Consider the following 17,659-nt stretch of genomic DNA (forward strand, 5'->3'; position numbering starts at 1 on the left):
AATTGGTGTGTAATAAACAGATGAGAGGCCTCGGTGTTATTGGTGTTATTCTAGTCATTCAGCAGAGTATGGATGACGACCACGGACTATTCTAGACTGTCCTGTGGAACACTAGCAGGCTCATTACCTGTAGGTGTTGTGAACGACGTGTTCACCGGTGTACTCTATCCCCCACATGGTTGCCTTTAGGACACTTAATGTTGAGGAAGCCCCTCTGCAGTAATGTCCATCCCGATGAAAAATCCTGAAATAGGTTCCTTATAATAGACGTTATTTTTAGGAACGTAAGGTGAGGATAACGAGAATGGGTAATCGGGTTTATTGTTGATTGTTGAAATTAAATATAATTATTGTGGGTTGAAAACCCTATATGCTCACCAGGCTCCCAAGCCTGACCCACTCAGTTGATTTATTTTACAGGAAGTGGCGCAAGAGCTTAAGATGGGTGAACATCAAGTTGTTTTGTTTACAAGTCTGTATATGTATATATTTGTTGAATAACTTGTAATGCTATCGTTTATGCTTTATGATCTGTATCGGAACATGACATCCCGACTTTTGAATATGAAATGAAATCATATGTCTTATGAAATGTTTTGATAAATATCTATTTTATCATGTTTTGTTTTTGGGAACAAATTCCGCATCTCTTTTAAAATTAAAAGGATTTACTCTGAAAATTAAACCGGGGATTTGAGGAACAAATTCCGTATCAGAGCCTTGGTTTGAGAGATTCGGATACACCTTCGGGCGTAACTGAACTCAAACCGGGGATTTGAGGAAAAATTTTTAATTAATAAAAGCAATAAAAATTTGATAAGAGATTTCGAAACAACCAAAGGAGAAGCAGTGTGTACGGTCAGCCAGCGCCCGAACGGTAAAATCCCCAAAATACTCTTACAATATGTGTTATGAGATATGTTATGATATGATACGCATGCTAGTAGACTAGGTATTCATATTAGGACTAGAGTGGCCTGATTTGTGATGCCTTAGTCTAGGGGAAACTACTGCTATGAGATGCTTTGAGAGCGAGTGGGTAGCTAGTGCATAGCTAGAATAGAGTACTCATGATCTGGGGTTCGGGGAGGAGGACTTGGGGTGAATGCTGATGCGGTGTAGTCAGTAGTATTGGGCCCGTACTACTGGAGACACCGGGTCAGTGGGCAACCCAAGTAAGAATCCTTGGGTATCGGAGATCGAGTAGGGTTGCGTTATCGAGTGCGATTATGCTCGATGGAGTCTCTGATATTTTTATGTTGTATTTCAGAGGCATTATGGTTGGACCACGCCACAGACCTGGTACGAGCGGTGTGAGTGACGAGGAGCTTCGTCAGATGATTCACGAGGAGGTGGCTGCGGCGATCCAGGCCGAGATTCCGAAGATTTTTGGGTTTATTAAGACCACACTGATGGAGACTTTTGATGAGCGGTACGCCGTGGTGACTGAGGTCGCAGCCGCTGCAGCTACCACAGCTGTGGCCTCTGCCAGACCGCAGGGAGGTGACTCGTTGCTGTTCTGGGAGTTCAGCAACACGAAGCCACCCGAGTTTGATGGGACACAGGATCCGATCGATGCGATGAGATGGATTGCTGATATTGAGGGATGCTTCTACACTTGTTCATGTCCGGAGCATCTGAGGGTACGGTTCTCTTTGAACCAGCTCCGCCTGGGAGCAAAGGATTAGTGGAAGTTCGTGACGGCGAACTTCACTCTTGCGAAGGTTTCAACCGTGACTTGGGAGAGGTTTACCTCTATGTTCATAGATGAGTATGTTCCCCCAGTGGAGAGGGAACGGTTGGTACAGGAGTTCTTAACCCTCAAGCTGGGTAATTATTCAGTTACGGTGATCACTCGGAAGTTTCATGAGAGGCCGATGTTTTGCCCTGAGCAGGTGTCCACCGAGCAGGCTCGGATGAGCCGATATTTGGGTGTACTGAGGAGGGATATTCGGGAGTTTGTATCGAACTCATCATACCAGACTTTCGTTGAGCTCCAGGCAAATGCCAGGAAGAGAGAGATCGAGTTGGAGACTCAGGCCAGGGAGGAGGCCGAGTCTCAGCGGGTGGATCGGCGGCCGGCTCAGTCCCAGCTGGCAGGCAAGCGGACCAAGTCCGCCGATTCGAGGACGGCAGGTCAGAAGGGCCGCACTTGCGGAAAGTGCGGCAAGGGTCATGAGGGGGCATGTCGATCAGGTGCTTGCTACAAGTGTGGCAAGGAGGGGCACATTGCTAGGGATTGCCCCAAGGAATTTATGGTTTGCTTTCATTGCAACCAGACTAGCCATCGGAAGGCCGAGTGCCCTCAGCTTCACCAGGGATCTGCGCCTACTGCTAGGGTTACCGAGACTCGGCCGGTGAAAGTCGAGGCTCCGAAGGCTCGTGGGAGAGCTTTTCAGTTGACTGCGGAGGAGGTCCGCGCGGTGCCCGGTGTCGTAGCTGGTATGTATTCTTTCGTGTATTTACTTTTATGCTAAGATATTGTGCTTATATTGTGATATGTGTAGGTACTTTTCTTGTGAATTCTATACCTGCCTTGGTATTATTTGACTCGGGTGCGATTCGGTCTTTTGTATCTTTGGCTTTTAGCCAGCACATCGGTATTGATCGGGAGGTGATGAGTCGACCCCTACGGGTTTCTATAGCGGATGAGAAAGTGGTATACGCCACTGACATGATTCCAGGATGTGTGCTCGAGATTTTGGGTGTCAAGTTCCCTATAGACTTGATTCCTATAGCGATGGGCGATGTCTGCATCATCGTGGGCATGGATTTGTTGAGTAAGTTTGGGGCAGTCATAGACTGCGAGAGACAGCTGGTGACTATACGAGACCCTAGTGGGGGGAGTGCTTACTGTGTATGGCGAGGGGACCCGATGTGGGTCAGCGTTTTGTTCGGCTGCCAGGGCGAGACAGAGTTTGCAGCAGGGCTGCAGTGGATTCATAGCCTATGTGATGGACACTCGAGTGGCCGCGGGGAGGCCAATTTTGGTTGACGAGGTTCCAGTAGTATGCGAGTTTTTAGATGTGTTCCCGGAAGAATTACCAGGCGTGCCTCCCGAAAGGCAAGTGGAGTTCCGTATCGATCTGGTTCTGGGAGCGGCGCCCATCGCCAAGGCGCCTTATCGCCTCGCTCCACCAGAAATGCAGGAGTTATCCTCGCAGCTTCAAGAGCTGTTGGGAAAGGGGTTTATTAGACCGAGTAGCTCACCTTGGGGAGCGTCAATTCTATTTGTCAAGAAAAAGGATGGTTCACACCGGATGTGTATCGATTATCAGGAGTTGAACAAGTTGACGGTTAAGAATCGGTATCCGTTACCTAGGATCGATGATTTGTTTGATCAGTTGCAGGGGGCATCTTGGTTCTCTAAGATAGACTTGAGGTCGGGTTATCATCAGATGAGGGTTCGGGATGAAGATATTCAGAAGACTGCATTCAGAACTCGTTATGGACATTACGAGTTTGTGGTGATGCCTTTTGGGCTCACCAATGCCCCAGCTGCGTTCATGGATCTTATGAACAGGGTGTGCATGTCGATGCTGGATCGGTCGGTGATCATATTCATTGATGATATTTTGGTATATTCGAGGTCTAGGGAGCAGCATAAGGAGCATTTGAGGGAAATTCTTGGAGTATTGAGATCGGAGAGGCTATATGACAAATTCTCCAAGTGTGATTTCTGGTTAGGCGAGGTCCAGTTCCTAGGGCACCTTGTTAACCAGAAAGGGATATTGGTCGATCCGGCCAAGATCGAGGCGGTGATGAGATGGGAAGTACCGAGATCACCCACTGAGATCAGGAGTTTTCTGGTATTGGCCGGCTATTATCGAAGGTTTATCAGGGATTTCTCCAAGATCGCAGTGCCACTTACTAAGATGACCCGGAAGGGTGTTGAATTTTCATGGGGATCGGAGCAGCAGTCCTCATTCGAGACCCTTCATTAGAAATTGTGCGAGGCCCCAGTGCTTGCACTCCCAGAAGGGATGGAGGATTTTGTGGTATACTGTGATGCATCGATATCAGGATTAGGGGCGGTGCTTATGTAGAGGGGACACGTTATAGCGTATGCTTCGAGGCAGCTGAAGCCTCATGAGTCAAGATATCCCACCCACGACCTGGAACTGGGGGCTGTGGTGTTTGCCCTCAAGATCTGGCGGCACTAACTTTATGGGGTTCGGTGTACCATATACACGGACCACAAGAGTCTGAAGTACTTGATGGATCAGCCAAATCTGAATATGCGACAGAGGAGATGGTTGGATGTGGTGAAGGATTATGATTGTGAGATCCTGTACCACCCGGGCAAGGCAAATGTAGTGGCCGATGCGTTGAGCCGTAGGGTGGAAAGCGCCCCGATCCGAGACATTTGTATGAGGTTGACGGTGATGACTCCGATTTTGGACACCATCCGAGGAGCTTAGGCTGAGGCTGCGAGACCAGAAAACCAGAAGTGGGAGCGGGTTATCGGTCAGGTATCGGAATTCGTTACGGATGGACGAGGACTCATGACTTTTCAGGGTTAGATTTGGGTATCGTTTGTGGGTGGTACGCGTACTATTTTGATGGAGGAAGCGCATCAATCGAAATTCTCGATTCATCCCGGGGCTACTAAGATGTATTTGGACCTAAAGAAGGAGTATTGGTGGCCATGTATGAAGAGGGATGTTGCATGGATCGTCGAGAAGTGCCTGACTTGTCGTCAGGTTAAGGCCGAGCACCAGCATCCACACGGTAAATTGCAGCCGCTGGAGATTCCCGAATGGAAGTGGGAACAGATTACCATGGATTTTATCGCCAAATTGCCGAGGACTGCGAGGGGAGTCGATGCGATTTGGGTGATTGTGGATAGATTGACGAAGAGCGCTCATTTTCTAGCCATTAGTGAGAGCTCTTCTGCGGAGAAGTTGGCAGAATTATATGTGACGGAGGTGATATCGCTGCATGGGGTTCCGATGTCGATTGTTTCAGATCGGGATGTACGATTTACTTCCAGGTTTTGGAAGAAATTTCATGAGGAGTTGGGTACGAGGCTGCATTTCAGTACCGCAGACGGACGGGCAGAGCGAGCGGACGATTCAGATGCTTGAGGATATGCTCCGAGCATGTGTTTTGGATTTTGGAGGGAGTTGGGACACCTATTTACCCTTAGCAGAGTTTCCGTACAATAACAGCCATCATTCGAGCATTGGTATGCCACCCTTTGAGCTGTTGTATGGGAGGAGGTGTCGCACCCCCATCTGCTGGGGAGAGATGGGGCAGCGGGTGATGGGTAGCACTGAGATTGTACTCCAGAAGACCGAGCAGATTCAGCAGGTCAGGCAGAGATTGTTGACCGCGCAGAGTCGCCAGAAGATTTATGCGGATAGGCGTCGGTCCGAGCTCGAGTTTCAGGTTGGTGATCTTGTGCTCCTAAAGGTCTCTCCTTGGAAAGGAGTGATAAGATTCAGGAAGAGAGGCAAGTTGGGACCCCGGTATATTGGACCTTTCAGGATGATTGCTAGGGTAGGCAGGGTAGCCTACCGATTGGATCTACCTGCTGAGTTGGGGCAGATCCATAACACCTTTCATGTCTCGTAGTTGAGGAAATGTATTGACGGCGAGTCGACAGTGGTGTCATTAGATGATATTCAGGTGGATGCCGGCCTGAACTAAGTGGAGAGACCAGTGGCGATCAGGGATCAGAAGGTTAAGGTTCTGAGGAACAAGGAAGTACCCTTGGTACAAGTGCAGTGGCAACATCGAAAGGGGTCCGAGCTGACATGGGAGTCCGAGTCTGAGATGCGAGATCAGTATCCAGAGTTGTTTTCAGTATGAGACTTCGGGAACGAAGTCTGGTTCTAGTGGGGGAGAATTGTAACAGCCCGAAATCCAGGTATCCTTCTATTTAGCCCTACATCTGATATATTGCCATTTAGGGTTTGCATGTTACCCTCGGGTACGCTGCGCGTACTCGTGCGCTTCATTTGGACGTGTTTACCCTCGGGTACGCTGTGCGTAACCGGTCCAGACCTAAAAATCCTAATTCATTCGAAGGGCTATAAAAGGAATGTGTGGCTGGACTTCCCAGCCACCATCCCTCAGAGAGATACCCTAAAGAGTGTGTGCATTCGTTTTTAGGCCATTTTGTGAGTATTCTAAGCTTGGTGGTGCCATTCCAAGGTAGCAGAGGAGAAGAAGAGCTCATTGGGAAGGCTAGAAGTGGTGTTCAAGTGTGGATCTGAGCTTTGCAAGGGTTGAAGCTTCATTATCAGGTAAAAAGTTCGGATCTTGACATATGGTTCATGTTATATGCTTCAAGTACCATTTTCTAGGGTTTTAGCCCCAAAGGTGGAGACTTTTTGTGCAAATGGTCTCCATCAGCTTAGATCCATCATATTTCTGGTCTATTGGAGTTGTAGACTCATAAAAATGATATCTTGGACGTGAATGTTACACCATGCATGAGATCTAGGTCCTTGAGTTGGAATAGAATGGTGTTAAGAAGGGTTGGAGCCTTTATAGCCATGCCAAGGCTTAAAGGTCTCGACTTTATGAGTACAGACGCATAAACAGAGTCGGATCTAGAAGTTGGAGTAATGGCTTAACCGATTAAGACCAGAAATGAAGTATGCTTAAGTCTGATGGTTATGCTGGGCGTAACTCCCAGTACGCGCAACGTACTAGGTGGAGACCCCGATCCATGGGTTGGCGATGTACGCCCCGCGTACATCAAGCACTACGCCCAGCGTACTCACAAGGTTGACTTTTTTTGACTTTTAGGGTTTTGGTCAACATGAAGACTTTGGGTCAAGGAAGGGTAAAATGGTCTTTTACCCTCTGAGGAATGATGATAAGGGGTAAAGTTAGTTGTGGAAGTCTTTGATTATTAAAATGATATTTTTATGATTAGGCGTGGTAGAGTCGTCGTTGGGATTTGGAGATAGCGAGTACGCAAGATCTTAGACTTTCCACGAGGTGAGTTTTCTCACTATACTGTACCCAGAAGGGTTTTATTGTGTGACCGGAAGGTCGGATATGTTATGAGTTATATGCATTGTATGTGATAAGTTTAGTCGCTTATATGTGCCATGTATGATATGCTTGATATGGGCCGGAAGGCATTATGTTATGGGCCGGAAGGCGTATATGTTATGGGCCGGAAGGTGTTGTGATGTGGACCGTAAGGTTGACGCAGGTAGGATCGGAAGTTTTACCTAGTCAGGACAGAAGTCCCCTGAGACACATGGACCGGAAGGTCAGGTCCTGGAAAGTCGTATGTGCGTAAGTTGTATTTTGGGGAACTAACTAAGCATTTATGCTTACTGTTGCTGTGTGATGTGTTTCAGGTACTAGCGAGGACCGTGGGAAGGCGCCGGCGTGATTGTACACATTGTCGGAGAAACTGTTTTTATGATCATGGGATGTATTTTGTTATGATAACATTGTTCACGTTTGAAATTGGAATATTAAACGATGGTTTGTGATGTTTGCAAAAATGAAAAAAAAAATTTAAAATTTATGTTGTTACAAATGCATGGTACTTTCTCAGCAAAAAGAAACCCCAACACAGAGATGTAGACATCTACAAATCAAAAAAAGATTCTAAATACATAATCAATGGTGGTTGCTCTTATGTTATCGACTCTCATTCTCCAATATCCAATTGAATAAATTTTTAACCCTACTGTACTCAAAAAGGATAGAAGCATGGAAAAAGAATAATAAATAGTGGTTACAGAAAGTCTTCGTACTGTCACATACATGTGGAGCGCTGCTGCCACAGGTGATGGTGGCAGCAATGGGACATTCTTCAGAGCTGTTTCAAAGGTAAGTCTACAAAGAAATTAAAAAAAAAATTAAATTGTTGGTTTCAAAATTATTATGATTCAGATCATATAATAACTAAATACAAACTTTATCTTGTGGAAGTACAAATCCCATTCTTCAAGCTTTGATGGTGACAATCTCCAATCATATGGAACAGCAAGAATAGCATTTGCCTCAATCCCAAATTCAATGCATCATTCTTTCCATACTGATGAAAGAGGACCTGATAATCAAGAATTCACTTTTAGGGACTATATGTTACAACTTACATATAGCATATAAGTGTGTGCGTTTATGTATATATAGATGGAGAGATGAAAAGAATGTTACATGTTATATAACCTGGGTCAAGTTCTGTGATAGCTGAAAGGCCACTATCTGGACGTGACTTACACTCTCGATGATCTGTTTGATTGTAAGGATCAAGCATCATGCATTTAAGCCAGCAATTCATTACAGAAAGACACTGCATGGTAGATTGTAGCCTTCTTCTATCATCCACCAAACAGTATTGGATAGAAAATGTGAAATGTAGCTTTACTTCTACTATACCATATATAAACAAAAGACCAGAAATGAATCACATTTTATTTGGATATAACATCCAATGTGGCAATATGTCTTTTCAAGTTGTTACACAATCTGGTAGTACCTTTTAAACTTATAAGTTATAATCTACCATATCTTTTTCCTAAGAATATATACTCATCATATATATGTTTAAAAAAGGAGTCACACTTTGGTTTTCCAGGTCAAATTTAATACATTTCACCTGTGTTTAAACTAATTATTGTGATTTCAAGTATCAATGATAAGTTTAAAGTGTTTGACAAAAGTGATTATGATTATGATTTTGTGATTATTTGGGGTCAAAAAATTTAGATTTGGAGATGCTTATCCCTAACTTTATGCACTTACTTATCGTTAACATGTTTCTTCTAACCCCTTAAAATCAATATATGTTCAAATTATAAACTATATCGTCACTTATCGTTTACATTATAACTGCATATACATGCTTTTTCATTTTATATATTTCTTATGTAATATCAGAACTAATGGTTGATATATCCCACACTTAATTTGTCTACTCATAAAGCTGCTTTGGAGGGTATCGTCATGAACACGAATCAGTATCTGTTGGGTCAGTTACTGATGCACGCCCACAAGGTGCTCGACATAATGTATATGTTAGGTTTTCACCCAGATGAGACAACTTTTGGCTACCAATCCTATCGATATGCACCAAAAGGACTCGAGAACAAGATAATTGAACTACAAGTGTCGGGTTGACCACAAACCCAATAGTCAACTTTTCTGGTGTGGTGGGGACCAATGTTGGCTCAAGAACCGATGTTTCATTTGACACCAAAACTGGAAATTTCACCAAATACAATGTTGGAATTAGCTTCTCTAATCCAAATCTTATTGCTGCTTTCACCCTGTGAGCTCTTTATTTTGTTATATAAAAAATTAATCTTTTAAAGTAATTATGTTGATGATTAATTAATTAAATATTGTAACGGGAATGACAAGGGGGACACAATGACTGCATTATACTACCACATTGTTAAGCCATTGACCAACACAACTGTAAGTGCATTATACTACCCTGTAAGCCCTTTGTGACTTCTGTTGTAAACCCTTTATTCAGTGATCTTTTCATGGTAAAAGGTAAAAGCCTCATGCCAGTTTCACATGAAACTTTCTGAAAAGATGAGGTTTATTTAACTTATTGGTTTCTTAGTTGTGCATATACTTGTAGCTTTTGTTGAAAAAAGCAATACCGTTGTGCTTCCCTGCTTGTTGCCATCCATGGCTGTTATGTGAATCTTTGTTGGGTACTTGCATATGGAATAAAAAAATACAACCATATCGGATTCACATAATAGTTTGTGATAAAGATAAAAAGGAGTTAATTTTGCATTTTTTTTTTGTAGCATAGTCAGTCACCTTACTATCAAATTTAATTCGGAAATATGTGGTGTAATTTGCTGAAAGAATAGCACATGGATGACCCTTGCAGCTTGGTAAGTCCATATGATTTCCTAAAAGCTTTTCATCCTTTTCTTGTTCTTACAATGAGCGATATCCTTAATAGGTTCCAGAAATACTAAAATTGTGTTTTGTGTATGTAGGTTTGTTGTTGTGATCCAAACCCCATGGTCCAGCCCTTGTGATTGCCCTCAACATTGCATTCTTACAACCAGTAGTCCCACACTTGGCTTAAATCTAATTGGAGAAGGAACAAAATCCCAATTCCGAATTGCTAGGGACCACTTTTGTAGGTAGGTAATCATAATCATATAGTTTGTTTTGTTGGTAAACAATGAGTTGTAATAATATTTGCAGTTCCTCTGTCCTGGAAATAGGAAGCGATCTGGTGTACTCAATTGAACGCCTTCACGAAGAGAATGATGCGGTTATTTTAGCAGTAGGGGCAACAAAGCCACGAGACCTCCCTGTTCCTGGAAGTGAGCTCTCAGGTGTGCATTTTGCAATGGAATTTCTACATGCAAATACTAAAAGCTTATTGGATAGCAATCTTGAATATGGAAACTATATGAGAGGAACCAAACGTAGCGTATTGTACTCATTTATTTTCTAACTATAACAATATACTTCCATTTTCTTAATAACAATGTACAATCATATCCCCTTAGTCATTCGAACGATTATTTGTATGACATTAAATTTATGCAATGGATTCTACTTTTTATATATGATATTTTATTTTCTATTATGAAACATTAAATAAAAATTTAATTTGAAAATAAGTAAATCCATAAATAATATTTTTTTAACATTTACAATTATGATACGCAAAAATGTGTGTCATCTTCATTTATGACATGGCCTTTCTTGATACGCAATGTGTGTCATTAACACGCACGTCGTAAGGTTACGACACGCGAATGCGTGTCGTCTTCCTTTATGACAGGGTCTTTCTTGATACGCATTGCGTGTCGTAAACGCGCGCCGTAGTTGAGCGTCGTAAATGCGAGTCGTCTCTCTTTATGATAGGGCCTTCCTTGACGCGCATTTGCGCATCGTCTAAGCCTTTTACGAAGCGAAATGAGCGTCGTAAAAGGCTATTTTTCTAGTAGTGCCAAATGATTGAACCAGTACCTCTGGTGGTAGTTGGACCTGAGCCAATCACAATGGCTGGAGTACAAGCCATGGTTCGGGCTATGTTGGCTGAGCAAAGAGAAGAGATAAGGCAAATGTTGCAAGAAAATAGGGATGAACCTACAATACCCATTATGTTGATGGGTTTGAGACATAAGAACATTCATATGTGCACATGCAAACCCTAATGCTTGGATCTAGGTTTCTCTAATGAACATGCTTTTCATCCAAGACTTGTAAACCCTAGATCTAGAGTAGACAATTCGAAATTAACATAACAAAAATAGATCTAGATGATTACCTCTTCTTGAAAATTTGAATCTTGTTATCCTTGGAACTTAGAGTTACAAATATCACTCCTCTAATGGCTTACAAACACCAAGAAGCAAGAAGATGATTTGGAGAGAGGTTGTGGGCACAAAATCGACTCTATGAACTCCTTAGGGTTTCTTGTAGCCGATTTTTGTAGCCCTAGGGGTCTTTAAATACTTGAGATGCTAGGGTTATAGCCTGAAACCTAGGGATGTCAATAGGGGCAAACGGAACGGGGAGTGCATCCCCCGACCCCGCCCTCGAAATTTCCTCGTTTCCCCGTCCCCGCCCCCGCCCCCGGAATGTTTAGCCTTCCTACCCCTGCCCCATCCCCGAATCCCCTTTACTACCCCGCCCCCACCCCCGATTGATTTTGAGCTGACTTTTTTGGGCTAAAAGAAGTTATTATTTAAGCTAAAAGAAGCTATTTTGAGGTAACAAATAATTATTTATAGTAGAATTTTACATATTAAAAATAAAAAAGTTATGACATCTTAAAAACATTATACTAACAATTTAAAAACATGTTTTTCGATGAATTTTGGAAGCTAAAAATCATGGTTTTGTTTATTTAATTTATATAATTAGTATATATAATATATGTGTAATTCATTAACGGGGTCCCCATGGGGGTTTCAGGACGGGATTGCCTACCCCCTCCCCCGCCCCCAAAATTAAAACGGGGGTTAACAATGCCCCCGCCCCCGCCCCTGTCCCTGCCCCCAATTTTTTTAAAAAAATTTCCCCCAAATGGGACGGGCCCCCAAGGGAACGGGGTCCCACATGACTTTTTGACATCCATAGTGAAACCCTAATTGGATAACTTAGGCCTTAAGCAGTCCAAGGATCCTTTTAGAATAAGGCTTGGACGAGTTCAAGGAGTCCATACACCTTAATTTCGTCCACCCTATGATCCATAAGGATCCACAACCCAAAATCAACTATCACACAATTGACAATTCTAGTCATTTTTATTTAATTAATCTCTTTTAGCCACATAATTAATTCTTAATTAATTCTTGTCCAATATTAATTAAACTATATGATTTCTCCTTTAATGTATTAATCATATAATATAATAATAAATCATAATAACCTTTTTATTTATAAATCATCATATCATGTTGCTTTGGTGAAAGCAACCCAAAAGGATCATGCACAACCGGATCAAATACTTACCAAATATAGTTACGGGCTTAGACACTAATCCAACAGAATCAATTTTAGATTACCTTCAATGATTTAAGCCCTAACTTCTTGATATCATGGCTAGAAAACCGATACAAAATCTTTATCGACAATCGATTTTGAAGAACTGATTTTGTAGAAATCGGTTCCCAGCTAGGCGTGTATTTGCGATCCATAAGCTTAACTGATTTTTATCGATTAGTGATGAATTGTCGATGGTTGACAGAGATGAGAGGGAGGCTGGAGGATCTTCGGCGAAGAGAATGGTAGGTCGATGTATGAGTGGTCTTCTACAGACGTATGGGTAAAGGAGAAGAGACTACACCTTCAATGGAGTCGAGATGATCGACAACAACGAATCCTAGACCGTGTTAGTCGTTGATATAGGTAGGGGTGGGCGTTGGAGGCGGAGGCGGAGGTGGAGGCGGAGGCAGGTGCCGATGGAATTAGGGAGGAGGCCGATGGAGTCAGTGAAGAATCGAGAAAAGGGAATGAACGATAGAAAAAGACTAATTAGGAATCTGGTATGATTATTTGGGGGATAATTTCTAAATCCCTAAAATGTCCTTATGTTATTTTTTTTGAGATACCTTCCCATGTTTTTTACCCATTTATTTACAAAAGTGTCATAAAAGATTTTAACCCTTAACTTTTTAAATCTAAATGTCCACTTTTAGTTCTTAAGTTTTCGAGAAACTATGAGTTCTCATATATATATATATATATATATATATATATATATATATATATATATATATATATATATATATATATATATATATATATATATATATATATATATATATATATATATATATATATATTCTTGCTGTTCAAGAAAAGAAAAGAATAAATAAATAACAAGTTTGCAAATATACTGTGTTGGGCGAGATACTCACAGTTAAGGCATTGGAGAGACCAAAAATACAAATGGTCAACTTCAGATATATCGTCCATTCATATGCATGTACATCAAAACGACACACAAATAATGACAATGTTGGGGACAATAATTTATTTATTCAAATGTTACAAAAAAATACATGGAATAAAGCTTTAAATTTTAATGTTTTGTTCCATTAATTAGAATATTAACATTGGGGTCGATTGAATCCAAAATTTCGTTTTATTGGTCAAACTAATACAAAGTATTAAACCACAATTAAAACGCGAGGAACCTTAGTTCAAAATAGCATAAACAAAACCCTCCAAACGGTAGCATATATTATTGATTTGCAGCAGAAAGTTAAATCATAAGAATATAAGATTATATACAATGGAAATGTTTTGAATTTGAAACAAATATTCATTCAATTATGAGTACTAAATTAATTTGAATGTACAAATAATATATTTCACATTACTAAAAATAAATGATGTTTTAAAAGACTCCTTAATATTCTGAATAGAGGACCTTTAATGACTGCATATTTTGTTGATTTAAATAACTCATTAATTTTATGCCGTAATTATTTCACAATATTCTAAATTGATAGACAAAATCATACAAAGTTACAAACTTTGTCTTTTATATTCTTAAATTTAACTTTGATAATAATAGTATTTGTTTATAATTTTCATCGTTATATGTTTGATAGTACATATATAATTAACCATATCTTATTTCATATAAGATAAGATAATTGTCTTTTTTTAAATTTTAAATACTTGTTAAATTAATAATTTGAAAACGAAAGAGTCCAATAAGTTTGGGATAAAGACAACTGTTTAAAGCTATCCAATAACAAAACAAAGGAAATAATCAACATCATCTCCATTTCCAACTCCTTGAGTTCTCCTTCGTTTGCACATAGACTCTCTCTCACACACAGTGAGTGTGAAAAACCCTTTTCACACACCAATCCATGAATCACAACATACAATCAAACAGTATATATACACACATATATGTATACATCGTGCCCCACACACTAACCAATAGCATCCATCCTTCTTTTCTTCTATCTTGTCAATCATGAGAGCTGTTCCTCCTCAAATTCTCTATCTCGTTCCTCTTCTTCTCCTTGTTTTCATCTCTTCATCATGTGCAAGAACTTCTCCTTCTCTTGTTTCTCCATTTCATCATTCAAAATCTCTGAGAAAAACCGGACACCAACTCATCAAGGAGCTCAATTTGCATCCGCATCTTGATATTAACATCGTGAAGTCATACACCAATTCCTCTTATCTTGACCATGAAGTCAAAGTCACCCAATCCGGGATTGTCGAAAAACAGTTATCTCTCCAGGTTCTTGGTGATTCCGGTGCCACTGTTCACGATCTTGCTCAACATGCCGGATATTATAAGATTGAACATACAGTTGATGCTCGGTATGTCATGTTTTCATAACGTCTCTCAACGTTACAATATATTTGGCGTTAAAAATGCACACTTTGTTGATTTGACACCAGATTTAATGTGAAAATGCAGTCTTTAATTAACTGTAAATTATTTAAAAATGAAAACTTTTTGACGACACACTGAACCCACTCTTTGAAAATATCTAGTCATCTAGATGATTAGATAAAAATGTTGGTAAAATTGGGTGGGAAAATAGACTAGTTCTTTATTCTATTAGTAGGTATTCTTCTATAGAATCTTCTGATGATGTCAGCATCTAATAAGTGGTTGGTACTTTTCTTTAAATTTCGACATATTTGTGTAGGATGTTCTACTTTTTCTTCGAATCAAGATCCGCCAAAACTGACCCAGTGGTTATATGGCTAACTGGAGGACCAGGATGCAGCAGTGAACTGGCTCTCTTCTATGAAAATGGTCCCTTCAAAGTTACCAACAACTTGTCTCTTATCTGGAACGATTACGGCTGGGACAAGGTCTGTTGAATCCAAAAAAAAAAAAAAAAAAATCTTTAACATATCAAAACCCTACAACCTTCATGTGTATAACAAGTTTCATGGCAGGTTTCAAACTTGATATACGTTGATCAACCAACAGGAACTGGTTTTAGTTACAGTTCTAGTGATGAAGACATCCGCCATGATGAAACTGGAGTGAGCAACGATCTTTACTTCTTCTTGCAGGTTTGTGGATACATCCGTACTTCATTTCATTAAGAGAATTAGGTTTTGTAACGTTTAGGATTAAATGATGTTGAAATTATGTAACGCACAGGCATTCTTTAAGGCGCATCCCGATTATGTCAACAACGACTTCTTCATCACTGGAGAATCATACGCTGGACATTACATTCCAGCTTTTGCAGCTCGAGTTAACCAGGGAAACAAGAACAAAGAAGGGATTCATATAAACTTGAAGGGATTTGGAATTGGCAATGGGCTTACTGATCCTGCAATACAGTATAAAGCCTACACTGATTTCGCTTTGGCTAATGATCTTATTTCACAATCAGATTATAGCCAAATAAACCAACAAATCCCTGATTGTGAATCAGCAATCAAAGCTTGTGGTAAGCATAATTTCTTATTCTTGCATTCTTTTTTATAGGATTCATTACAAGCAAATAAGCCATTGTTTCTCCAGGTACAACGGGTACAACCTCATGCGAGATGGCATTGTATACTTGTCAGCAAATTTTCGAGGATATCCTGGATATTGCGGGCAATATAAATGTAAGAACAAACGATATTGGTTACCCAAAAAACATGATCAATAATTCAATATATTAATTAACTCGTGCGAAATCTTGGTCTTTATTTGCAGTACTATGATATTAGGAAGCAATGTCAAGGGAGCTTGTGCTATGATTTCTCGAACATGGAGGATTTTCTGACCCAATCATCAGTGAAAACAGCATTAGGAGTACCAAGCGACATAGATTTTGTTTCGTGTAGTGACACAGTGCATCAAGCTATGCTCGATGACTGGATGAGAGATCTTGAAGTTGGGATTCCAGCTCTATTGGAGCAGGGTATCGAAATGCTTATATATGCTGGAGAATACGATCTTATTTGCAATTGGGTTGGTAAGTTTTTGCTTTGATCATAACATAAAGAAATGAAATCATTAGCTTCACTATTTTCATTGAGAAGAGAGTTATGAATTCTTGTAGGGAATTCAAGATGGGTTAATGCCATGGCGTGGTCTGGTCAGAAAAATTTTGTAGCAGCAACGAATGTTTCGTTTGTTGTAGGCGGGAAAGAAGCTGGAGTTCTAAAGAACTATGGACCCCTTACATTCCTTAAGGTTCATGATGCTGGACATATGGTTCCAATGGATCAACCTATTGCTGCACTACAGATGCTACAACTCTGGACAACGGGCAAACTTACTAAGAAGGACACAATCATTCTACCCTGATCGGTTTCTTTGTAAAGGAATTGAAGAAAAAGACATCAAACTATTGAAAGATTTTCCATGTAATTGTCCAAAGTATTTTCTGTTTTTTTGCATATTGTGTTACTGAAAGAAAATTTTACTTGTAATTAAACAGCAATTTCAATTTGGAGTATTTATATACATGAAAAGAAACAAAAATGTTTGCATAGAACCATGTCGATTGTCGGTGAAAGGATTTTTAAGTATCTCAAACAGTAATAACATGTTTGCATGATTATCATGTTTACCAATCTTCTTCACTTTCATGTGAGTCACAAAAGTGAAATGATATCGGAATGTTCATTGTTCGATCACTAATCGCAAATTCTCAATACACAAATGCTACCAAAGGGCTTCTAGCCCGACGGTATCAAGTGTTTCCCTCCCTCCTTGAAGTTGAAGATTCAAGTCCCGAAACATAGTTAGAGTTAGGAATAGATTAGATTTGTCATTCCAAAAAAACCAAGGTTTCACCTTGCCAAATCCGAAGATCACTTAGCAACTCGTTGACCCATATAGCCTTCTTGTCCATCCAACTCATGATCACATTACCAAGTGTAAACACATACACAACTCAATAAGCTCTTTGTGTCTAGTTCTGAAACATAGTACGAACCAGAAAATCTAGCCACTCCGTAGGTAAGACCCACATTGAATGTGTCTTTCAAGTGATATTATTTTGTTCTCTGGTCAACTTCTTTTATGTTAAGTTTTAGTTTCATTATGCATATGTGTCGATTTTAGTATGATTGATTGAAAGTTTATGTTTTTTCACTAGAATGTTTGTATCGCTCAAGCTTGGAGCATATTTGGAGCTTAATTGGAGTGGAAACACCTGAGGAAGCTAGAAGTTGGAATGAAGCAGCTTAGAATAAAGTCTGAAGACCGAAACGTTGAAAAAGACCAAGCACATGTCGTGTTTCTTTG

The 17,659-nt window shown here is 40.4% G+C and overlaps 1 protein-coding gene across 1 annotated transcript; it reads left to right on the top strand.

Annotated features, from left to right (window-relative positions):
* Positions 1 to 14,211: 14,211 nt before the first annotated feature.
* On the top strand, positions 14,212 to 16,907 carry LOC145000991 (serine carboxypeptidase-like). The gene is made up of 7 exons (XM_078960305.1): positions 14,212 to 14,766; positions 15,102 to 15,270; positions 15,358 to 15,477; positions 15,569 to 15,863; positions 15,938 to 16,026; positions 16,118 to 16,379; positions 16,467 to 16,907. The coding sequence occupies exons 1-7, from the start codon at positions 14,411 to 14,413 to the stop codon at positions 16,712 to 16,714; spliced, it is 1,539 nt and encodes a 512-aa protein (XP_078816431.1). The 5' UTR covers positions 14,212 to 14,410; the 3' UTR covers positions 16,715 to 16,907.
* Positions 16,908 to 17,659: the final 752 nt, after the last annotated feature.

The sequence above is a fragment of the Lactuca saligna genome, chromosome 6, assembly GCF_052625555.1.
Source record: "Lactuca saligna cultivar CGN05327 chromosome 6, ASM5262555v1, whole genome shotgun sequence".
NCBI lineage: Eukaryota > Viridiplantae > Streptophyta > Magnoliopsida > Asterales > Asteraceae > Lactuca > Lactuca saligna.